This window comes from Scomber scombrus, chromosome 3, assembly GCF_963691925.1.
Source record: "Scomber scombrus chromosome 3, fScoSco1.1, whole genome shotgun sequence".
In the NCBI taxonomy this organism is placed as follows: Eukaryota; Metazoa; Chordata; class Actinopteri; order Scombriformes; family Scombridae; genus Scomber; species Scomber scombrus.
Window position 1 is genome coordinate 25,101,081 of NC_084972.1, and position 26,653 is coordinate 25,127,733.

The 26,653-nt window shown below is 38.0% G+C and overlaps 1 protein-coding gene across 1 annotated transcript in view; it reads left to right on the top strand.

The window, feature by feature from the left end:
- slc12a5a (solute carrier family 12 member 5a) overlaps positions 1-26,653 on the top strand; it is a 169,584-nt gene that overhangs the window by 125,620 nt on the left and 17,311 nt on the right. Inside the window, exons 4-6 of the mRNA XM_062416261.1 lie at positions 11,654-11,800; positions 21,654-21,708; positions 22,815-22,945. Of these exons, the coding sequence (XP_062272245.1) occupies positions 11,654-11,800; positions 21,654-21,708; positions 22,815-22,945 (333 nt within the window). The remainder of the gene's footprint in view (positions 1-11,653; positions 11,801-21,653; positions 21,709-22,814; positions 22,946-26,653) is intronic.

Sequence of the window (26,653 nt, forward strand, 5' to 3'; positions counted from 1 at the left end):
GTGTAGTCTCCCCACGTTCCTCCCCCTACTCCTCTGCCCTCTCTCACTTTCATTTTCTTTTCCCCCTGCAGCTAGCCAAGGATATGAAGTTTCTTTCACCTTCCCTTTTAACTCTTTTCTTCTCCAAATTCTCTGTCTAGTAGAGAGAAATGACTAGCTTTGCTGGTCTCAGCACTTCAGGAGATGTCCATAGGAGGGTAGAAATAGGAGTGTAGGGGTGTAGGTGAACAGAAGAAAGGGAAGTAATGACCAATCAAGTGTATGTCTAATAATATACTGGACTGGATTACAGCTTTCAAGGTAGGAAAGAAAGAATTTAGGAATGAAAGAAGAGCAAATCCTTATACCTAAACAACAAAATAGGTTGTTAATGTTTTGACTAAGTTTAGGAGACTGAAACTACTCGGTTATGGTTAAGAGAACATTGATGCTGCTGTTTAAAGAAACCAGTGTTGACTGTTTGGGGACCTGTGGTGTCTCTAGCCCAGTTCCCTTGAAATTATGTCCACATTGGCTGATTTCACACCACATGATTTACTTTCAGGACCAACATTCAGTCTCAGTGCAAAAACTGGTCAGTCCTTTGTGTAGCGATGCAGACAGTAAAGGTGTGAAGGTCAGGGTGGTGAGTGTGCATGTTGTGGCGATAGACTTAAATTGGTCTGTCCTGTCACAGAACTTCAATTAACATTCTTTTTTTTATTACGCATCTTTCCTTAACCATAACCATATTTTAGTTGCCTAATCTTAACCACCTTGACCATATTTTATTTACCACAACCACATTTTTACCTTAAAGGGGAAATACCTTGCACAGGTTGATATTTATATTTTAGGGCTCTACTAGAATATCTTTGCTTGATTTACAGTTCATAAAACTCCTCATTCATCATATACTGACCCTTTATGCAGCCCCTCAGTTCAGCCTTTGTCTGAAACAGGCCATTTTAGCTCCTGACTCCTTGAGGCCCCCCTCCCAATCCTCCAGCTTCTGAGAACAAATAAACAAACAAAAGTAGTATTTCACTTCTTTCTTGTAGTCTTTACTCAAAATGGAACCAACTCAAATACATTTGTACATGTTCGAGCCTGAATCTGATCCAAAATATGCAAGGGGAGAGAACAAACTCATGGACCAATCATTGCAACAAAGGCTACTGAACAGACGGCCATTTGTGAGCATGTGAGATCAGTCTGATGTTGTCACAAGGAGGAAGTAGAGGTAACTGTACAAGCACAGCAGGCTGATCCCTGGCTTTTGACTTGCAGGGTCCATTTTTATGTATGTTCACTTCAAGTTTTAGAACTTTATTACATTACATTATTACAGTATAACATTTTAAAAACCACAATATGTCCCCTTAAATTCAACCATAGTTGGTCAAGCAAAGATATTACAGAATTTTAAAAACAGCATTGGACATCCAATCCAATCATCAAATGTTGACTTTCTTGTGTGGCGATAGATTTGGATCTCCCATATCAAAGCCACACAGCCATCCATCACAACCTCCTCTTAAGTGACTGTAATAATGTCACTCTACTTCCATATTTGCTACTAAGTAGAGTAATCACTCTATTGTCAGGAAAGCAAGAACATAGATTATTTTAAAAATTGGAACAAATAATCATTGCTGTTGCTTCTCTGGTGAAGAAATGGAGGAATTTCATATTTTTCAAAAGCAATAAAATGGTGTTTGAATGCTGCTTCAGTGGGCTTCAGAGCTTCATGTGAATAAAGTACTGCTGATGGATGTAGAGGCTTGAGAGTGCAAGAGAGAGCGATGGAGAGAGAGAGAGGTCCAGTCTGGTGGAGGCTAGTGGATAAATGGTAGGGCAGCAGGAGGCAGAGGATCTGAATAAGGTGCTACGGCAGATGTATTGAAAGGTCCTGTTGTGCATCTAGCACACCTGAGCCATCCATTCAGTGGGCTGACTTCACTTCCCAGGGGGTCGGTGGGCAGCTGTTTCTTCCTAGTTCAGTGGTGCCGCGCTGGCCTACCTGTGGCTGTGCAGCAGTCAGTGTTCCCTTTGCTCACGGTGGCCAGCTCTCCAGGGAAATCATCACAGCGCTGGCTCCCAGCCCATTAAACAGACACGGATTCTGTGTGTGTGTGTGTGTGTGTGTGTGTGTGTGTGTGTGTGTGTGTGTGTGTGTGTGTGTGTGTATGCGGGCATCTGTCAGAGCAGACGCTGGTCAGGACTGCAATCCCCCGTCCACAAATGAACAAATGAAACACCAATTGCATGAAAATAGAAAAGCAGCACTTTCAATAAACATTGAGCCTTTTCCCCAACAGGGTCATTGATTCAATGCATACACAAACGTTGCATCTGTTTCAAGCTATTTCTCAATATACAGTCATTAGAAGCATCCATTAGTTTACCAGATCTTCTTGTTTTTTGCGGCTGTTTACGAGACCCGTCCAGGTGTTTTATCACGTTCAGGTTCTCAGACTCGACATTTGACAACAGTGTAAACCCTCTCAGTATCTATTATCTGTGTCTGTACATGTTATGTAACACCCAGGATTTCTAGCAGACAGACACTGTTTCCAAACCTGCCTATTGTCGAATCTGGATTATAATTTATCACTCAGCTGTGAGCTACAGCAGGCACTCATATAGCGGACCAATGTACAAGGCCTGCTTGATTATGGTTCTCCATTGTGTGGAGGCGAAGTCGGGGACAATTAATTTGCAGCCTGGAGAAGGTTATTGCCTACTTTGGTTATTTTACTCTCTTGTGGAGGGTTGTTGGGCATGAACACCTTTTTTTTATTTTTATTTTTTTATATTGCATTGCTTTTATGCACCTTTTAGGGCAGGTTAGTGTGATCTGTAATCATTATATTCTGTCGCTCTGCCTTTCAACCTGTTTTTTCTCTAAAGTCTAAAGCCATCCAGTGCTGTTTTTGACAAACTATTCTGGCAAGATGTTATCTTATTTGGATTCTGACCTCGATGCGATGTTTGAATCTACCAAGCTATACTTTGTCCTTATCTATTTTTGATAAACATCAACAGTCCAGGATGTTGGTATCATGGTTGCAACTAAATCTTTTCCTTTTTTGATTTGTCTGAAGTGCCTTTTGTCCAATAAATGAGACTATAGAATAAATGTTTTCACCTTTCTGGCTTCAAAAGTCACAAATAAAAGTCATTAGAGTTTTAGAAATCCTTGTTAATTAGAATCAGCCACCTTGAAAGGGCTCACAAACCCCTTCATCCTCTTGAAGGTGTTAGGTCAGCCATTGTACATCACAGTATGTAAATGCTCACAGGTTTTCCTCTAATAACTTACCTGTTATTACAAACTGACCTCAGCTCCAGCTTCCTGCTCCACTTTGTGCAGCGGCAGCAGTTTTGGGTCGAACAACAAAGTGCTGATGGCAGGGGTACCTTTCCTCCTGCAACACCTGCCTGCTAATGTATATTACACACCAAGTCCCTGAAGGACCTGCCAATGGATACTCAAACTTCTTAATTACAGCATTGCTGCTAGGTGGAAGGGTCATAAAATGAAATGAATATAGAGGTGAAAAGAGGACAATGTGTTTGGTCAGTTTTCAAAAGCCCTCTCCGGCTTTTAAGTGAATAAAATTGTCAGATTGGTCTTTTTTTCATCTGAACATTTTATTGCTGATTCAAGTAAACATATACATAATTTACTATGTTTACGTGTTAAAGGTATACACTGTGGGCCTTTTACACGTGTTACCGTGTTTTATTTGACATGAACACACGAAAACATGCTGATGGTACATGCTTCATGCCATTCTTCTAAAGAAGTAGAAAATTGATGGTTAGCTATTAAAAATTGATGCAAACAATGCACAATATACAGTCCCCTCCAAAAGTATTGGAACAGTGAGGCCAATTCCTTTACTTTTGCTGTAGACTGAAAACATTTGGGTTTGACATCAAAAGATGAATATGAGTCAAGAGATCAACATTTCAGCTTTTATTTCCAGGTATTTACATCTAGATCTGATACACAATTTAAAAGATAGCATTATTTGTAACGGAACACCACATTTTTAGGTGAGCAAAAGTATTGGAACATGTGAGTGACAAGTGTGTTTTGTTGCCCAGTTGTGTCCTATTAAATTGATTATTCAAACAATAAATAGCGCTGAATGTCTACGCTCAGTTTTATATTTGGGTTTTGCCTGTGCAGACTTAGTTAATTATAGTTAGAGGTGTAACCAACATGAAAACCAGAGAGCTGTCTATGGGTGGAAAAAAAAGGAATTGTGAAGCTGAGAGAAAATGGAAAATCAATCAGAGCCATTGCACAAACATTGGCCATAGCCAGTACAACTCTTTGGAATGTCCTGAAGAAGAAAGAAACCACTGGTGTACTAAGTAACAGAAGTCGAACGGGTAGACCAAGGAAAACAGCAGCAGTTGACGACAGAAACATTGTGATAGCTGTAAAGAAAGATCCTAAAACAACTGTTAGTGACATCAGCAACAAGCTCCAGAGGGCAGGAGTGAAGGTATCAGAATCTACTGTTGGCAGAAGACTTCATGAACAAAAGTACAGAGGCTACACCAGAAGATGCAAACCACTCATTAGCAAAAAAGAATAGGAAGGCCAGGCTGGATTTTGCCAGAAAGTACAGAGACGAGCCTCAAATTCTGGGACAACGTTTTATGGACTGATGAAACAAAGATTAACCTTTACCAAAGTGATAGAAAGGCTAAAGTTTGGAGAAAGAAAGGATCTGCTCATGATCCCATACATACAAGTTCATCTGTGAAACACGGTGGAGGTAATGTCATGGCTTGGGCTTGCATGGCTTCTTCTGGGACGGGCTCATTAATCTTCATTGATGATGTAACACATGATGGCAGCAGCAAAATGAACTCAGAAGTCTACAGAAACATTTTGTCTGCCAATTTAAAGAAAGATGCAACCAAACTGATTGAGAGATCCTTCATCATGCAGCAAGATAATGACCCAAAACACACCGCAAAAACAACAAAGGAGTTCATCAGGGGCAAGAAGTGGAAGGTTTTAGACTGGCCAAATCAATCTCCAGACTTAAACCCTATAGAGCATGTATCTTACCTGCTAAAGAGGAGACTGAAGGGAGTAACCCCCCAAAACAAACAACATCCGAAAGAGGCTGCAGTGAAAGCCTGGAAAAGCATCACAAAAGAAGAATGCAAAAGTTTGGTGATGTTAATGGGTCACAGGCTTGATGCAGTTATTGCAAGCAAAGGATTTAGAACTAAATATTAAGTCTTATTCATTTTAATCTATTTTAAGTCTATCTGTTCCAATACTTTTGCTCACCTAAAAATGTGGTGTTCCGTTACAAGTAATGCTATCTTCTAAGTTGTGTATCAGATCTAGATGTAAATACCTGGATACAAAAGCTGAGATGTTGATCTCTTGTCTCATATTCATCTTTTGATGTTAAACCCAAATGTTTTCAGTCTACAGCAAAAGTAAAGGAATTGGCCTCACTGTTCCAATACTTTTGGAGGGGACTGTACATTTTATTTGACAAATGTTTTATGAGGAGAGAATGGTGTTGTTTGCTATAAAATGCCACATGGCACCTTATAAAACCTTTCTCTCTCTCTTTCATATACTTGCAGCTCAATGTTACTTGATACTACTTTCTTTTTTTAGCATACACAGCCCTTTGAGGATTCTTGCTAGCAAACAGGCAATTAATACGTTGGTTTCTATTAGTATGACTTTTATTGATAGAGGAAATTGGCACACAAATAGAAAAACATGTTCAACCAAGTCTAAACATTGCTCGGATAATACATATGTAGTTTTATAGGAGTACAGTATTCATAAAAAAACTTTATCAAGACCTATGACAAGCAGATGATGAAAAATCCTCTCCGCCACACACTGAAGGGCGCAGTCACAGTCTGATTTGCATAGCTTAGACAACAAACAAACTGTGCAAATCATTATCATACAGTGGGGAAAGTGACAGAGACGGACGAGGTTTGTTTTTCCCTCGGCTCCCTCGAGCAACCTGCGGAGGCCATGATGTGATCTTTGTTTAAAGCACAACCCGGCTGAAGGTTGAGAGACTCCCTGCTGTGAAGATTGAGGTGCAGAGGAGGCGAGGTTGTAGGTCACACTTCAGCCCCGTGGAGGACAAAGTGTACACGCACAAATAATAACTATATATAAATATAGATTACCAACACGGTTCAGCTCAGATCAGATCTTTACTGTTCCACAAGTAGATATTGTTTTTGCGTAAAGGCAGCATAAACACGTAAAAATGCTCAGTAAGACAACTGAAAACAGCATCTTTATAATTATTATTATTATTATTAGTAGTAGTATTATTATTATTGTTAGTTGTAGTAGTATTATTAGTATTATTAGTAGTAGTACTATCATCATGGTTTATTTACTGGGACAGATACAATATACATAGACATGTTAGAACAACTGTCTGATGCAAGTATCACAGTGTTTATAGCTAATGCTAATTTGCAACATTTGTCTTTAAGAGGGCTTTTGTGAAAGTAAGAGATGAAAATATTTAAAAATAAATAAATACAAAGTTAAAAAAAGACAACAATACATACAATATAGCACAGAATAAAAAAGAAGACAAGTGAAACATGGTCCACGGTGCTGTAAAATACAGATAAACTGGCAAACATCTTACTCATTATCTGTTAACGGAGGTGTCATAAACTGTACAGACTGTAATTTATCTTGTGATTTTTGGGCCGTATAAATAAAATTCACTTGACTTTGCTTGACTTGATTCAAGTTTTGCAAATTTAAATCAAATACAAACATACCAAAATTCCTGAATTTGTTACCAAAAAACAATCTATCAATTGTACAATTATAATCCCCTTCGAAGTACTCTAATTTAGATGTGCTACACTTGTACCCGGTATTTCTTCCACCAAGTTGTAGGCATGCGCTACCTAGCACCAAATCCGAAAACTACTCCTGTGCTATCAATGCCTTCTGGGACTTTTTGGGTCCCCTTTGTATTACCAAGTCAGGGCTGATTCAGTGAAGGATTTACAGAATAAAACCAACCACCAGTCGACTCAACCACTGAAACATTAACCTCAGCAGAAAATATAGTCATTGTTAATGTTTCGTCCATATTTCATCGATATAGACATGAATACTCAGCTTCTTGTGAGTACCAACATACAGTAATAACAGCTCTCCACTGTTTCTACTTTTTACCTTTGGACAGTAGTCTGAGGTGGAGGGTCTGAGAAGTGATATATCTCTGGAGTCAGTAACAATGTCGTAACAGTAGCTTTCTCCACAGCACAGATATTGTTTGGATTTTACAATGAGGTTAATATGATGTCTGTGAATCAAGCTAACAGTATTATATTAACTATATTTCATTTTTAACCTTTAAATTAGTAATGGTGCCTGATCCAATCTGGGTTATTTTTTTATCACAGATGGCGCACAGTGATATATATCATACATGCTATGCTGTGTTACATAATGTCACATAATGGTGTGTGGCACATTATGCAGTGCGGTATATGTGCACATAACACATTCACACACGAGACAATGTAATGTGATATGAAACTATATTATATAACATAAGGTATGATATAATTTAATAAGATATTATTCGACATGTTAATAAGCCTGCTGCTGTTCACAACTGCATCCGAGGCCTGCAAAGTGATGAGCTTGCTAATTACAGTTCAGAGTGGGAGCTCTTGCTGTGTTGTTTATCTAAAGGAAATTAGAAGATAATTATATTTGTGAGACCTGTTTGGACTTGATCTCTCTCTCTCTCCCCTGCTTTCACTCTCTCTCTCTCTCTCTCTCGCTCTCTCTCTCCCCTGCTTTCACTCTCTCGCCCCTTCTTTCACTCTCTCTCTCTCCCCTGCTTTCAGTCTCTCTCTCTCTCTCTCTCTCTCTCTCTCTCTCTCTCTCTCTCTCTCTCTCTCTCTCTCTCTCTCTCTCTCTCTCTCTCTCTCTCTCTCCCCTGCTTTCACTCTCTCCTCTCTACAAACAGTACATTATTAATGCCAGAGAGCGAGCCGCTCCAAACAAATCACATACTGTTGCATCAGACACAATATTATTCATTTGATGTCAGCCACTTGTCAGGATGATTTGATTAAAAGTCTGGTTCATGAATTCTGCATCTGCTGTCACTTCCTAGTGCAGGGCTTCTTTTTTAAATCCTCCATCTTGTATCGCATCCATCCAGTTGCAGTAGATTTAATAATCTCAGTGTTTTAGCCGGCACTGATGAGTTTAGCGTTTAGTGTTCAGACTTCTTTCCAAAGCAAGTCAATATTTCATGATGCTTTTTGGATCCAAAGATTAAACAGCATGGAAATACTGGATTTTTGAAGCAGATGCTGTTATCGATATTTTGTGTGATGATATGAGACACTTAGACAAATATTTTTAAGAGGTAGTCTTAAATCAGCTAATTAAAGATATTTTGACTATGAGGAGGGTAGGTATCTGTAATGTAATGCTGATACTGTTTTTAAATGATCTTAAAGTCCCTTTTCCACTCAAAATTGTTCCTTCTCTTGGATGTTTGAGCTTAACTATGCAGAACGTGCTGCTGGAAAGGTGAAGAAGATGATTAACACTCTCTGTTCTCGCCTTAAATCAGAGTTTAAAATGAGCACATGAGTGTGATTTTGTGACGTCAGAGCTGCTTTGGATGCCACCCATTATGCTAATCATACAACTGTGATGTGGAAACTTGAGACCTCCAGTGCACATACACAGAGAATGGACCTTGGGCCTGTAATTTTTCAGTGAGGGAGGAGGAGGGGTAGAAAGTGCCACAGCAAAAAAAAAAAAAGACACTGTATATGTATACAGGCATGTGTGTGCTGTCCAAATATCTCTTATTTATGTAAATTGTTCTGCACATTGACCTATAGTAGTATACAGTTTATTTCTGCTGTGCACTCTGTGTTTTATGGTCTTGAATGACTATAAAGTTAACTTTGACTTTGACATTGAGAAAAGAAAAAAAAAGAGCTAATGTTAATGCTCAGTGGCTTAGTTGGCACAAGTGCCTAGATGGCACATTCAGCACATCTATATTTGCAATTGTAAACTGCTGCTGCTGCTGCTGTTGTCAATGCTCTTAAAGAAACAGCTAGATCAGTTTTTAAAACAACAACAACAACAAAAACAGCTGTTTTTATTCTTAGCTGTCGATCTTAATCCCAACAAGATAGCATATTTCCCAAAATGTTTTTAAACTGCCTGAAATCCAGCTCTGCATTAGGATGGCTGCAGCTGTTTTTGGATGTTTTGCATCAATAAGATTGTGTGTTTTTGTGTCGTTAATGTCTTTTGATTTGATGGACAGAGTGCTAGGATTATATATCCAACATATTTATCTGTAATTTGAAAATGTGTTGCCTATCGGATTTTTTTTATTCTATCTGTTTTTAGACACAACTCAAAATATCTCAAAATGTATAGTTCATGATTTCAAGAGTGTAAAAGATCCCGTTATAAAAAACAGATTAGTATTTGTATTTAAAATAACCTAATAAACAACAATAAATAACACCAATTCGGTAAGCTCATATGAGCGTGGAGTCTGATGGAGCTGGTAATCCCTATTTAGCATAAATTGCCTGCATGAGATGAATTACTATCACTGCAGTTACATTTTGTGTTCAATCTTCACCTTTTTTGGGACAAATCCTTGTGTAATAATGTCTTCACTGACAAAAAGGGCAGCTAATCATCGTTCTCTTCACCCTGTTTGTTTGCACTGAAGCAAAGAGACGCAGCACAGGTTTGTCGTGTTATCTGTGAGGTAATGATGTGACAGTTAAGGTCTGCACTCTCACTTGGTAAAATGGGTCATGGCTGGATATCGGTGTAATTACCCTTCATTGGCCGAGCTGTCCTTGAGCTGAGAATGAATATTTCTCTATTATGTACAGGGTCAGCTGATGTGTCCTTCAGATTTAATACATGCCATCATGTTGGTGCCAACACACACACATACACACACACACACACACACACACACACACACACACACACACACACACACACACACACACACACACACATGCATGCACAGGACACTTTCACATACTGTACACAAACACATAAGTACATACGTACATAAACACACACACACACCCTAACCCTAACCCTAACCCTTTAAGAACATATCAAAAACCTTCAAAAAGAAAAACATCCTATTAATCAATCTGAAATGTGACAAAATACATTTTCAGTCTCCAAGTGTCAGTAATTGCTTTCAGCAGAATGGCCTTGAAGCTGATTCTGGTTTTATATAAGGACACACACAGCAGCTCTCTCTTTGCCCAGTGATCCACACCAGGGACAGCACTGCAGCAAAACCAACAACAACAAAATCCACTCCAAAAAACGAGGAGCCTGAAAAGAAGTAAAATAATAAAAATCCATCCTGTGAATGGCTGCCTCCTGATCTCAATGTTTTCTTTGTTTCCTGGAGTCTGAGTAATTATTTGTATGAAAATCGACAAAAGGATTAATAGAAAGCGATGTGGGAAACATTCAAATTAAAAAAAGAAATGTAATTAAAAGGTACAGTTTAAGAAAAGATGTAGATGGAACAACTTTAAGCCTTTTAACAGGGACCCCATTTAGCTCTATAAAGTGCAAAATACAGTATGTCTTTTTTTTTTTTAACAGTTAAATAACTGGAAAAATATTACAATTTAATATGCATGTTAAGAACAAGAGAAACAAAGAAAGAAATAACTAATAATGAAAAACCTATGTTTACAATAAATGAAATTAAACAGTCATTAATGTGACAACAGCAGCTATTTCAACCCAGAGCGACATATTACAAATACAAATAGGTCCTTTGAAGGTAATATTTGATTAAGTCCCATAAGTAAATGTCTGTTTTGTCTTACTGGCTCTATGACCATCTGTAGTGTTGTGAGCTATTTGTTTTTAATATTACACTTGGAGAAAATAAGTAGAAGACGTTGCAGTAACTAAAGCATATCTGAACACAGTGCTGGTGTTTTGACTGTCATGGATTTTGAGTCATAGAATCAATCAGTGACTGCTGAACACACAGCATCTGGTGTGTTGGTCTTATGGCAAATAAGCAAGTAGCATCTGCTCAAAATTGCTGTAATTCAATATTATACAAATAGACATAAACTCCAGACGTGTTTAAATATATCTTATAAGAATAATTACTCTGCTTGGAATAATAATATGTTTCTGATATGTGGTTTTCACTAGAAAGGACAGATAAAAATGCTTCTCCCTCATTAAAAAAAGCCAATGTTTTTGACTTCACTGGAAGTCCATTGTCAGTGTATTGAAGGCTTCAAGTTGTCACATTGCATGAGTGTGAGTTGCACCACAATTAGCTCCAAACTAGTTTTGATGTTACAAATCAAGCTAATAGGAACACACCTTAAACTCTGTCAAGAAGTGAAGCTCAAACAATCAATGGTAGGAACAATAAGAAAAAGGTATTTTTTTGAGGGGAGGGGGACTATGAACTTCATCAACAAATCATCTCAGGAAAGAACTGTATCACTGCACTGACCAACAGTTTTGTGTCTTTATTAACCGTATTTTTAAATTATTTCTGAAAAGAGTTGAATTGTTACAGTAACTTCTGCCCTCGTCTTCATCCAGGCCCCCCAGCTTGGTACTCTGATGGGCGTCTATCTGCCGTGCATCCAGAACATCTTTGGAGTCATCCTCTTCCTCAGGATGACCTGGTTGGTGGGCATCGGGGGTGTCATCGGGACTTTCGTCATCGTCTTCATGTGCTGTTCCACAGTGAGTGTGTCGCCTTTTTTTTTTTTTTTAGCCCCTCTGTTGATGCACATTGAGGTTGACCTGGTTTATCCTGAAATCAGAAGTTCACACATTTTAAAAAGAGCGACCTTTACGTGAAAAGCATCATATTATAGTATCCATGGCAGCAGATAGTTTTCTGGTTATGAGTTGTACTGTAGGAAAAGATACCAGATGTTTTAACCATCATTACCTCCATTGAGAACAGTGAAGATTCAAGTCATAAAATTGTCTGAATGCAGACTCTAAATGACGTTGTTCACCTCAACTACAAAGCTGTTCTTATACAAGACACATTTGTTTTTGGTAGTTAGCAATATTGAAAGCCTATGATATGTATGTAATATGTAATATCTATGTATTTCTTTTAATGAGTAAGATTTTATATTGACCCTATGATCATGTGTTGCTAACTCTGTTCAGTTCCAGACAACTGTTTTATATTAACCAGTCCAACACACATATATTATGTCACATAATAGTGTCACATACATTATATTAAAACACTAACTCCATGTTTATGCCGCTCATTCTCAAATGTAAACTATCCAATCTACACTTAAATTCATACATTATGTTCCTCAGTATTGCCTGACATGTAAGCTAACATTAGATTAGCACTGTAGAGTCTGGAGAGTTTTATAGATTTATTGTCTCTGGGTCATCATATTGAGATGTACCCACTAACAAACCTCACCAAGCCACATGACGTTAGCCATGATAGCTATCCTACAAACATTTTTGACCAAACAAGGTTCCCTTTGAGGTCGCTCCAGTTGCGTCTTACAGAGACGACACATTCAACTTCTAAAAAAGAACAAAATGAGTAATGATGCACTGTAATGTTCCCTAGTTCCCATTAATGTCTGTGTTACAAAGCCGTAGTCATGTGTCAGAGCGTCTCTGGTGCTGGACTGACACCTTGTCGTGGCCTTGAGACTGGAATCACAACAGACACGGTCCCACAGGGTCAACAGTGCTGCTGTCAGTGATCAGAGTGGCTGTTACAAACTGATTTTGTTTGACTTGTTTGATGCATTTGATTGACAGGAAACATACAGTATGTTGTGCCTCTTCACTGATCGACTATCTATACTTATTTTACCTACAGTGTCTGTTGACAACATCCAAAGTTAATAACCAGAGCTTTCTTTCAAACATCAGGAAACGTTCCTCACACATTCAATTTCAGTTTAGCTAAGTTCAGTGTAGTGCCCATTCAAAACGTGCCTGTTCAGAATGGGTCGATTGGTTGATATTACTGCTTCAATGCACAGAAAAAAGAATACAAAAAGAAAGAAAAAGAATATACAGTTGATGTGAGGTGTGAATGATTATATACACCAATAACTATTGTAGAGAGATGTTAAGTACTATAACAGTGAATCTTTACTCATTTCCAGTGTAATGAAGGCAGCATTTAAAAATAAACTACATAATGGAAAGCTTTTGAAAAATGTGCATCCTAAAATAAGGTGGATCCATAATATTGGGCTCTTAGATCATTAATTTTCTTTGGCCCCAGTTCAGATCAGTTGAGTTGCTAAATTTGCTCAAAAGATTTGTGCTTAAATAAGACAAACTGCTCATGTGAAGTAGCCAAAGAGTCTGTCCACTCTTGATTTAAAAGCAGTTTTTTGGCTGTCGACTGTTCTCTTGTTAGAACACGATGTGTGAAAAAAAATCTCTGACTCTCGGTACAGCTCTGATCACCGGCTGTGCTCATACTTATATTTTAATTATGAAGTACAAAAAATCAAAAAACATTTATATTTTTGGTGAAAACAATTCATGCAGGGATTTAAGGGTTTAATGAACACTCACACTCAATATTTTCAGTAGTTTTTTTAATTGTTTGAGTATTATATAGCCATTTCCAGTTAGGCCCTATACAATTTCCAAATGATCGCATTTATTTAAGTAAGAATTTCCACTCACACTAATCCAAATTAATTTCAGATTACGAGAACTGCTCCACTCCAGCAGCAGAGGACGGTCACCACTTCAACACCCCGCTCTTTTTACTCCTGGACAGCAAACTCTGTGCTCAGACACAGAGCTGAGCAGCTCACTGTTCACTTGTTTATTCAAAGTTTATTCAAAGTTTATTAACCCTCACATACTGTTCATATTCTGGCCCGTCATAGTATTTCCTCATAATTAGTCTCTATAAGAAACCTCTGAACCACAAATCATTTGCTTTCAGTTAGCAGAAAGAGTTACATTTTTAGCTTTTATGAGAAAAAAAAACTATATATAAATAACACTATTATGGACATTTTTGAATGATGATTTTTTTGAAATTATGGATAAATATGCGTCAAACACGTTACAAAAATGTTTTTAAAAAGTTCTGGGTCACATTAGTGTAAGCCATCAATTTTCAGGCTAATGGGAAAAATTTATTTTTAATGCTCTCAGATGTAAAAATGGGTCAACCCTGAACAGTATGTAAGTGTTGATATTGAAGGTATTGCATGTCCAAATTGCACTGAATTCGAGACAGCACTTCTTTGGGTCCTAAGTAATACACCAGTTAGGTGTGAAGTCGATCAGATGAACAGTTCTCAAGATATGTGAAGGACATACATACATAAAGACAGAGAGTCCTTCCTTTGTAGTTATATAGAACACTGAAGCCTTGGTTATGTCATCGTAGAGGGCAGTTTAATTTAATCTGTGTTGTCTATATCATTGTACAGGGCAGTTAATTTAAACTGTTGTCTATCTGCCGTCAGGGTTTGTGTATCTTTTGTGTCTTCTGTGGTTTGCAGTGTGCGTTGTGGCAGGACTGTATGTTGGCATGTCTGTGTGTTTGTGCAGCCTAGATTCTCCTCCAGCACCGAGTGTATTTATAGAACAACCCCCTCAAATCCCAACCATGGCAAACTTGCCTGCACAGACACACACAGGCAATATGCTTCCCAATCATGTTTCTCTGTGACAGCGTAGAGAAGGCTTTGAAACAGCACAGTGAGGGAAACCATGAATGTTTGTTTTTCTCCACTATTTTTAAATTGACTATTGCACCCATTTAGAAATTGATATAACATGCCAATGTTTTATGTACATTTATGGAAAAAAATATGGTTTTAATCATCTCTAAAATATAAATAATCAGCCTGTAAAATGGTTGCTAATTACATCTGCAGTACAATTTTCTGCAGTCACACTTTATGTGGGAAGGTATCTCATTTAGAAAGAATGATACATTCCCATTAATATCTTGCCCAGTTGGATTACTTAATAATGTGCCCCAGTTTAATTGCTGGTGTGAAAATATTCGGTTTAAGTGTCCAAAAAAAATTGTGTCTAATATTGTGCATTGTAAAAAATAAATAAATACATTTAAAAAAGGAAGGAAAAAAAGATCAAAGCTGGTTCAGACTCAGATTGTCAGGAAGCCATGAAAACATACACACACATTTTCTATACTGCATTTCTTACGCTTACACACACAGACACTCAAATTTCCTCACATGCATACATCAGGGAATATCTAAAGTCTTCTACATACATTTATTTCTTCCATTCTTCTCTCTCTCTCTCTCTCTCTCTCTCTCTCTCTCTCTCTCTCTCTCTCTCTCTCTCTCTCTCTCTCTCTCACTCTCTCTCTCTCTCTCTCTCTCTCTCTCACACACACACACACACACATACACACACACACACACACACACACACACACACACACACACACACACACACACATACACACACAAACACACACACATACATACACATACATTTCTTATCAGTCACACTGAGCTCATTGCAGAGCCCCGGGGCGGTAAGCCTAAGTGTGAACGGTGTGTGAGAAACCCCCACCTCTCTCCTCCTGAGCTCCTTACATAACACATAACCACCCATCCCTCCAGGGGTTCTGCCAGCAACACACCACAGGATTGTGTGTGTGTGTGTGTGTGTGTGTGTGTGTACATACATGTATGCATGTAGTACACACACACACACACACAGCGATCCCCACCTTAGTGAAATCCACAGGACTTCAAGAGCAAAGGAATCACGCATGCTGCAGAGCTTGATAATATACAGCTTGTCCCTATGTTTTATTCACAGGAGTGCTTGATGGGATATCACTGACAGAGCACTTTTCATTAGACGCTCAATCACATCCGCACATATCTGTCCCTGTCCAACACTTACGCCGTTATTTGTCACGGAACATTTTGACCAAACATTAACGAGCCGCAGTACACCCGCACATTCCCGGGAATCGTTATTAAATGAAGAATGTGCCTCCATGTGGAAAAGCTCTGACACGTTATGCCATTAAAAATGAAATTATACACACAACCAACCATTTTAAGAGTCAGTATATCACTGCAGACGGCATTCTTCACGCATGCGGTGTGTGTGTGTGTGTGTATTTTTAGCTCACATAATGAATGCAGTCTTGTCACCAAGATAAAATGAGTTTTAATATTCTAGATGGAAAGTCATCTGTTGTTTGGTCTTCCTCATTACTTCCAGGTCTTGAATCCAAATGCTGCGAGGGGAAGGGTGGTCTGCCCTCTGTTGTGACTCATTTAAATTCTAAGGATGCTTTTCTCCCTTCATCTCTTTCTTTTTTTTTTTGTTACTCTCATCTCCTTCGCTTCCTCAATTTCTCAGACCCTTTTTTTCATTTTACTGTCTCATTATTTCATCTCTCTCCTACTCATTTTTGATTTCCCTGCCTGATTTGTCTTCCCCACGCCTCTCCTCTCTTTCCACCTACCATCCAATTGTTTTGTCCCGCTTTGCCACTTTTTCTCCCGTGCAGCTGAATATGGTCCTCCTGTGTTTAGTCTCTGTCCCCGATGTCAGTCTGAAAGTGAAAATCACCTCCTTCACCTTTACCTGACACTTATACCTTCCACAGAGATTTCAAGTGATAAACAGCACACTGGAAATAGACCTGTGCTGTATGACTGTATGTGAATTGATGAAATTGTACTTGACAAAACTATCCTGCATTTGTGTAATGAACATGCTAATGAATCACGCTCTCAGGGCAGCATGAAAACTCCATTCCTGTCAAAACCAATTTCTGCTCAGCTCTGAGGTCGACGTAAGGCCAAATCAAAGTTTGACTGTAGCTTTGGGAAGGAGCAGACCTAAAGTGTCCTTCGCAGTCAGCGTCAGGAGTGTATCAGCTATAGTCGCAGACTTTTTCTTAAAAATGATAATTAGCGTTTTCTTCCCAACACATTCTTCAAACTCAGCCAGAAGCATGATGGCGTAGCAATTATTCAAATTTCTCCAGCGTTCAGGCTGCCTTAGAAAGAAAGTGTCCCATTTGTCTGATATGTAGGCTGTCTGCTGTTTTTTGCCTCATATGGATGAGACAGATGGCGAGGAGTAATAATCTGAGGTCTTCAACTGGCATGCTTGGAGGCCAGAGGGCGTGTGGGTACATGTGAGTTTAAAGGTACACTCACTCACTTCAGGCCTCACAGAGCTAGAAGGCACATTAACAAACCAGTGTACAGCGCTCCATCTATGCTCTATCACGCAAACTCTCAAACCAACACAATTTTAGGTTACCTGCATTGCCTGAAAGTGGGACGATAAAACAGGCCACAGGCTCTGGGTCAGTGGGAAAAAAAGATGCTGCTTATCTTATACCCATTACAGCTTAACATTGCTGCATTCAGTGCCAGAATAAAAAAAATAAATAGAGATTAAAAAATAGAAAAAGCCCCTCAAAAAAATGCTAATCTGAAATTTTGGATATTTTATTTAGCTTTTCTACATTTGAGGGTACATCCAGTGATTCAATTTATTATTGCAACAAATCAAAGTGTGACATTCTGGGATCACCTTCCAGGACGGAGAGAGCTGTCCGCTGAGTTTGAGACAGCAGTTGATCGATGGCATTTATTAATGTCTCTGTCCGTAGTGACACCCAGAGAGCCAGGTGGAATAAAAGTAGGACACTGCTAAAAGTAAAAGGTAAAGTGACCAAATGGGATTTGACAAAAAAAAAAAAATCTCATCTTCTAGCTTTGTGTCACTTGTGGCACTACAGTCAAAACAGAATGACAGAACAGACTTCAACCAGATAAAGTACCGATCGCACAAAATGGAGACTTCTAAGAGGTCACAGTTGTTACTGTACCCTGCCTGGAGCGGCACGGTAAAATGTTAACATTGACACTTTTAGTAAACTTTAATAATGATCAACCCATCCAAAGGAAGCACCATACCCCTATTTAAATGTTTCAACACCTGTCAAGCTTTCAATTCTTGCACGGAATATAATTCAGTTTAAAATGATAACAGTGGCAGATTTACTACTCACAATATTGAAACTTGATTTCATTCAGAGGAAGACAACAGAGAAATAGAACAGAGAAGCAGCAGTGTTTTTATGCTGCAGGGTAGAGCTAATTAGTCCTAGTGTTACACAGAGACCAATGTGATATGGAAAAAATGTAATATCTTGTTTTAACATACCTCACTTAAATGCTTACTCTAGAAAACATATTTAAATTAATGCTGTAGTTAGGTAATAATATGCTTCAGATGTAACACTATACCAGAATTAGTAATAAGTGAGTTAGCCAGACATGCTAATATTCACAGCTTAAGTTAGAATCGATGAACACTAATCCATTTTTTACACTTACGTTGTTGATTTTTGGAAAGGCGAGAAAGGACACAACCATCCAAACTCTTTAGATACGGAGCATCACTCTAACTTGCTCTGCACAACACTTTAACATGAGGGGAAATCTAAAGCTTGACAGGGCATGCAGTCGCTTAAATATGATTGGACAATCGCTCTTCACAAGAGGACAATCTATGGCTCCTTTATGCCTTTCTACCTTGGCAATAGTATTACTTCTAATGTACAGCACATCGGTCCTGTTTGACTGCACTAGTAATTGTAAATCGTGACTGAACTGGCAGCTGCCCTGTACAGTTGGTGCATGGTGATTCAGTGATTTAGTATGCGACTGGCTACCTCTGCGTGGCTGCTGCCCACATCAGATAAAACACTTAAACAATTACTGTCTTATCAGCTGTGGTGGGAGAAAAGCTTGTGGCCTCATTATGACCAGATTAGAGAGAGAAACAGAGCCTAACAGTCCCACTCAGTCCTCACTCCTGATCGTCAGTCCGCCGGGCCCTCAGGTGACACTAAACACATAATAGTCTTTATAGAGACAGACGAGCTGATAGTCGAACGAATCCACGATGTCGTCCTGCTGCTGGGAGCCTTCAGACTTTCTTCTGTTACAGTTCTCACTCTATTTTTTGTCTCACTGGTCTAACATACCTAAATAAAAATAATATTAGGGTCAATGACGTATAAGGATTTTCAACAACTCAATTTTAGAATAAAAAAACAAGCATATCTAATGCAGTAGTTCAAACATTCAGGATGTTATGTACCTGAAAATTCATATTACAATTTGAAAGTGATTTTAGTGGGGTTTTTTCAAGATTAATTGGCACTGGCCTGAAAAAAAAGTCATTTGGTGCGACCATGATTCATCTTGAAATATCTTATCTAAATAAAAGATCATCATTTACAAACATTTAAAAGAAATTCAAATACTTTGTTTCCAAACACTTTATATTACTGAAAACTTGTAAAAAAGGATGTGAACCATGTTAAGTAAATTGATTTATTTCAAGATGAATCATGGTCGCACCACATGACTCTTTTTAAGGCCAGTGCCAATTAATCTTGAAAACCCCCCACTAAAATCACTTAATTTCAAATGTATAATATGGATCTTCAGTTACACAACATTCTGAATGTTTGAACTACTGCATTAGATATGCTTGTTTTTTTATTATTCTACAATTGAGTTGTTGCAAATCCTTATACGTCATTGACCCATTAACAATATGGAAAATGAAAATATTATTATTTCAACTCCAGGAAACACAGTGTATCATTGTTATAACTAATAGTAATAGTTAATACAGTTATTGGTATAGAAGAAAGCACTTTAAGGATGTCAAGAATCCAATTATTAAAGAGTTTATGGTATTGATTTATAAGCCAGTGCATGTTTTTCAAATATCTAATATTTTACACATACATTGTGACCCACATTTGTAACACATCTTTACAGTTATAAATTAGCATGCCAAAAACATAACAACTAACTGCTTCCAGTAAAGACTTCAAAGGCTGTCCTGTGTTGTACGTGCACCTTGATGCATAGTAAAGACAGAGGAAACATGTCGGTTGACATGTATGCTGGTACCAGTATATTAGTGATAAACTAAAATTGGCCGATGATATTACCCCTACCGATGCACTGATCATGCTTTAATTCATAAGCAGAGGAACCTTTAATTACCCAGTTTGTTTACTGGTCCTTCCAAAAACACATCTGGTCCTGCAGCTGCTAGAAATGTAAAACATGTTGCTTTTGGATTTACCCAGAATTCATACACCGACAATTTTACAAACATGAGGTTTCTCAGACTGGGAAGAAGCTGAATCAGTTACCACTACATGAGAAAACTTTGCACTATAAAAAGCAGTTTTTTGAATATTGAAACAATCACTAAAGCAATACATGCAATAAAAAGTAATGGCATAATGAAAATAAAATACTGGCAGCAGTGAGGCAGTATTTTCAGAAGAAGAGAAGAGAGAAAAAATGTGCAGGTAGGAGCTGTTTTAAGAGAAGACACTGATTTTTTTTTACCAGCCTGCTTTCACATCTCTTCCTGATGCTTCTTTTTCCTTTCTCTGTTGCTCTCTTTCATGTGAAAACAATGTAAAAAAGACACTCAGAAATTCAACAATAGTGTTTGAAAGACTGATGAAATCTTAATGCCGTCTTTGTACTGTCACACACACTATCTCTCTCTCTCTCTCTCTCTTTCTCTCGCTCACCCTCTCTGTTGTTCCCTTGTCATTTTTTTATATTTCTGGCCTCTTATTCCTCTCGCTGTCTGTAACTCCCCCTTTCTTCCTCTCCAGGGCAGTGAGAGCTGGCTGTTTGTGTTGCAGGCAACCACTGATCTCCATTCTAGCATGTCCTCACATTTCTTCCGGTGTTTTCTGCTCAATACTGGAGTTACGTCAGAGTTGTCATTGGCTGTCTGAATGTGCTCTGACAGCTGATGTCAGACCAGAGGCATTATTATTTGTCTAATTAACAGCCAGTCAGCTTTAGCATTTAGCATTGCTGTAAACTGTTGTCCCTGCGTGAACTCCATCACAGGATGTTCTGATACCATGTAATGATGAGCATCAATGAGAGAAATGAAAGTTTAGTGAAACATCTCAGCAATTAGTTTAATGAATAGCCATGAAAATCTTGTGCGCACATTTATCTTTGAGGATGAATTGTAGTGACTCTAGTGAATTTTCATCAACCATCATCAGGTCAAAGTTTTAATTTGTCCAATACTTTGTTTTATGACTAAATACCTGCAAAACGAATAACATTCCCACCAGCCTCAGCAGTACTTTGTGTTCATTAATCAGCAAATGTTAACATTTGATTAGGTGAACTTCTTAAACATTACACCTGCTTAATATCTGCATGTTAAGATTGTCATGTTTCATCCCAGAATATGCTTGTAGTCTCATTGTCTGTTTTCTTCCCTTTTAAATACTTTTTTATTTTTTTTATTTGTCAGATATAGTGATTAACCTCCTCTTTACTTTTTCATTGGAGTCTATATACAATAATTATCTAAACAGTTTATTAAAGAAAACAATAAGTTAATAAAGTTAATAAGAAACTCAGCAGTCAACTCTTCATATTTACAGTATACTATACAGACTCTGGTAAATATGATCTAATTTTCTTTTTTTCTGCTCCTCTGTCATTTCCCCTCCCTCTCCGTGTAGACCATGCTGACTGCCATCTCGATGAGTGCAATCGCTACCAATGGAGTAGTGCCAGGTGGGTGAGCAGACGCTGGCACCACACAGTCATCACTGTTTGAGGCTGTCCGCCTCTAAATTTCTCTTTTCAGTGATTTCTTTTGGCACATTACACCAAGTACAGCTTGACATCCCCAAAAACATTAAAAGCTTTAGTCTGGGATCTCGTGCACTTTAACTCGTCATCACACAACGTTGTTTACACAAAATAAAGACACCAGCCAAATGCCTGAAATATAAATCTGAACGCACATGTTTGGATCTGTGTGCAGACACATTTATGTGTACATCATGCAGCATAGCTATATTTTATAATGTGAGTTTACATAGTAATGATGGCCTGCGTCTTACCAGTTGGTGAGCTTGCAGCAGGGGTCAGAGGAAATTACAGGCTTGTAGAGAAGTGTGGAACTGAATGCCACTTATAACTGTCTCTATTATAACTGGTACCAGCCTTATGCTGCTGCAAAGTGCTGATTAAGGTCCGTTTATTTATATTCAGTTAATTTATTTGCACAGAGTTAGGAAATATGAAGTCTGTATAAAAACACAATAATAAAAAAAGATAAGGAACAAAAAAAGCATAACAGAAATGACAACTAATGGAAAGCATTGTGACAAAAGCTAATTAGTACAATTACACTAATTAGTCTGCATTTTTGTTATAAACTGAATACTTTGGGTTTTTTGGCTGACAGTCACACACATTCAATATCTTTCAGACATAATTTTGTGTTCTGGTTAGAAGGTGGTCATATATCATCTATTTTAAAATGTTATATAGTTAAAGATAAATTAATTAACTGACATTATTCATGATTTTCTGCAGTAGTTAAATGGTGACGCTCATGTCAAACTTAAATTAAACTTCTATATATTATGTTTATGTGTGTCTCTCAAAATACTTGACAGTGGAGTGTGGAGAAAACTTTTGAAATGTGCTTACTTCATAAAACTTGGTTCAAATAGTTTATATATAGTATATATAATGTTATAGTTTATATATAGTATATATAATGTTATAGTTTATATAATAGTTGATATAACGTAGACTAACAGTACCTACACACATACAGTCGTACATATTACAAGTATTTCTGTTAACGTTGTTGTGTTTATGTGTAGCTGGAGGCTCCTACTACATGATATCGCGTTCGCTGGGCCCTGAGTTTGGGGGAGCAGTAGGGATCTGTTTCTACCTGGGGACCACCTTCGCTGGAGCCATGTACATCCTGGGGGCCATCGAGCTCCTACTGGTGAGAAATATCCTGTTTCTGTCTAATCCTTTCACATTCTGTATCATTTCTCCATTTTTTAAGCTTAAAAAATGTGACAGTATTAACCATGTTAGCCCACCAGGCGTAGTGACTCAGTGATTCAGTGGCTAGAGGCACATGCCACTAGTGGAGGTGTCATTTGGCAACAAGCTGGGATCAAGAGGAATATACGATGAGAGTGTGTGATCAAGGATTAGCATCAAACAGCCAGTTCAGAGTCTGGAAACAACCACTTGAGGTTTGATATAGCCCAGCATGTCTCAATTGATCAATTGATTCACTTTATCCTGAATATCATCTAACCTTGACAAATATATATTTAAATTAGGCATTAAAGACATAAAATGATGCATGTCTGTGCAGATGCATCTCACCACAGATTTATTCTGAGTCTGAGTCTTGTTAACAATGAATGAAAAACAACATTTCCAGAACAGGTGCAGTGATTCTCCAAACTGAAAATTAAATCTAAAGACATATTTTGGTCCATGTTGATGTGAATTAAGGGAAACCTGTTAACTCTCTATTGTACATCCTACTTGAAATGGCATCAATTTCAAGCTAATTCACCTATAGCGTTGCAGGGTTATGTCAGTTTTATTTATATAGCGCCAAATCTGAACAGTTATCTCATGATGTTTTTCATATAGAGCTTGTCTAGATCATACTCTTTAATTTATGGAGACCCAACATTCCCCCCATGAACAAGAACTCAGCAAAACTCCCATTTTAATGGGTAGAAACTTTGAGTTGAGCCAGACTCTATGTTGACAGCCATCTGTCTTGACCAGTTTGGTTGAGAGACACACAGAGATGCACAGCAACAACTATAATAATAATAACTTTATAATATTCTATAATAATAGAGTATGAATAATAATAATAATAATAATGGTAGGCATGGACATCAAGAAGGATCACAGCAGCAAGTGGTCCGCAACCACAATCAATAGAAACCTGTGAGATGAGAGAGCATAAAAACCCTGGGGAAGAAGTCAAGTTAGTAACATGCATTAATGGGACATGAATGTGTACAGATGGAGAGGGAGAGTAGAAGAGAGGAGCTCAGTGCATCATCATGAGAAGTCCCTTGGCAGTCTAGGTCTATTGCAGCATAATTAGAGGCTGGTCGAAGGTAAGCCTGGCCGGCCCTAACTATGAGCTTTATCAAAAAGGAAAGTTTTATTCCCCCCTCTTAGCTGAAGGCTCTGCCTCCCATTCTGCTTTTGGAGAAACTGTGAACCACAAGTAGGCCTGCATACTGAGCGCAATGTTCTAGTGGGGTAATAAGGTACTATGAGCGCTTTAAGATATGATGGTGCCTGGCCATTAGGGGATTTGTAGGTTAAGAAAAGGATTTTAAATTTTATTCTGGACATTACAGGAAGCCAGAGAAAAGAAAAGAGAGGAGAAATATGATCTTTCATTCTAGATTATTTGGAGGGTCTTTAGAGACTTGTTGGGTCAGCCTGATAGTAATGAATTGCAATAAGTAACAAATGCATGGACTAGTTTGTCTACGTCTTTTTAAGACAGGTGTGTTTGATTTTTGCAATGTTACGTAAGTGAAAAAGAGTAGTCCTTGAAATTTTGATTTATGTGGGAGTTAAAGGACATATCCTGATCAAAGATAACTCCCGGATTCCATGGTGGTGCTGGACATCAGGGTAATGTCATCCAGGGAAGCTATACCATTTGATGATGTGTTTCAAAGGTGTTTAGGGCCAAGCACAATAACTACAGTTTTGTCTAAATTTAGTAGCAGAAAATAGCAGGTTATCCAAGTCTTCAGACCTTAAGACATGCTTGAAGTTTAGTTAATTTATTAGTTTTATCTGGCTTCATTGATGAATATAATTGGGTATCATATGCATAGCGATGAAAATGTGTTTCCTAATATTGTCACCTAAAGGAAGCATGTACAAGGTGAATATTATTGGTCCAAGCACTGAACCCTGAGCAACTCCATGTCTAACCTTTGTGTATGAAGGATTCACTGTTAATGTGTACAAACTGAAATCGATCTGATAAATAGGACTTAAACCAGCTCAATGCAGTTCCTTTAATGCCAGTTAAATGATCTAGTCACTGTAACAGGATGTCATGGTCAGTGGTATCAAATACACGTCTAAGGTTTAACAAAACAAGTACAGAAAGGAGTCCTTTGTCCGCTACAATTAGGAGGTCATTTGTAACTTTCACCAGCGCTGTCACTATGCTATTTTGCACTCTCACTCCTCAAATAAACTATTTTCATTAAGAAAGTCACAGTACTGATTGGCGACTGCTCTCAAGGACCTTAGAGGGAAAGAGAAGATTAGATATAGGCCTATAGTTGGCTAAAATACCCGAATCAAGACTAGGCTTTTTAATAAGAGGTTTAATTACTAATTCTTTAAAGAACAGTGATACATAGCCTGTTACTAAAGACAGATTGATCATTTTTAGTAAGGAAGTGTTAACTAAGCGTAAGATTTCCTTAAGCAGCCTAGTTGGGATGGGGAGACAGGATGATGGTTTAGAGGAAGAAATCGTTGAAGTAAATTTGGGAAAGTCGATTGGAGAGAAACTGTTTAAATGTGTATCAGGTGTTATGCTGTTTCTAAGGTTCCTGTGTTTGAGTATAAATCAGTGCTGGTTGAAGGCAGGAGATGATGAATTTCGTTCCTAATATTTAGAAATGTATCATTACATAAAGCTGTCGGATTAAATAGATTAAATGAGTTATGAGTCTTTGACAGCCTGGCTAAAGTGCTTAAAATGAACCTGTTTTTGTTTCCATGTATTAATGATGAGTAAGAGTCTTCCTATATGATTTAAGACCATTTTTCCAGACTATTGTAGAACCACAATGAGCTGAAGGGAAAATGATGAGATACCTTTGCCAGGTTAGTGGAGGGTGACCTCTCAAATCACAGTTTTTCCCTCCATGTATTTAACTCTGCCACATCATGCTTTGACACTTTTGTCATGGTGATAAAACCGTCTACTCACAAAAGAAAGCGCTGTGAAGCAAGTATAGAATTGAGAAAAAGTGAATATGACCCTGTAGATTAAATTATGCTGGAAATACATGAAAGATTTTGTACCACAGTGCTCTGAAGGAAAATTGGTGCCAGTATTGGAAATGGTTCAATGATATGAGGCAAAGAGCCAAACAGACCCAGCTGCAGAGAGGCATTCAAACACCAGAATAAGTGAGAATATGGCTCTGTGCATTATAGCTCACCGTTCTTTCATTCTTTCTCTTTCTTTCTTTAACATTGATATTAAAGTCTCTTTTTCAGGAGGGATTGAGCATAGCCTGATAGTCAGGAATAATTGCCATTATTCAGTCTGTGTTCATGTTAGCTGTTGTCTGTTAATGTCCTTATTGGTTAACATGAAGAGCAGTTTATTTTTTAATGTATCCCGTAAGAACATGTTCATTTTTTAAGGGTTCTCATCTCTATAAATTGACTTACAGCAACCTGTAGAGCTGCATAGATTTTTATCCTTGTCATTCACCATATTTGTGGGAGTTTCTCAGTTGTTTTTATAGCTCTGCTGAGCTGATTTGAGTTGCTTAAATAAAAATCAAAGGTGTGTGCAGCAGTTCAGAGGTCTGAAACCAGTCCAAAAAGAAACCATAAAAACTTGCTGCACACTGTCAATCATATATTTAAAAAGTATTATTTCTTACCTAAT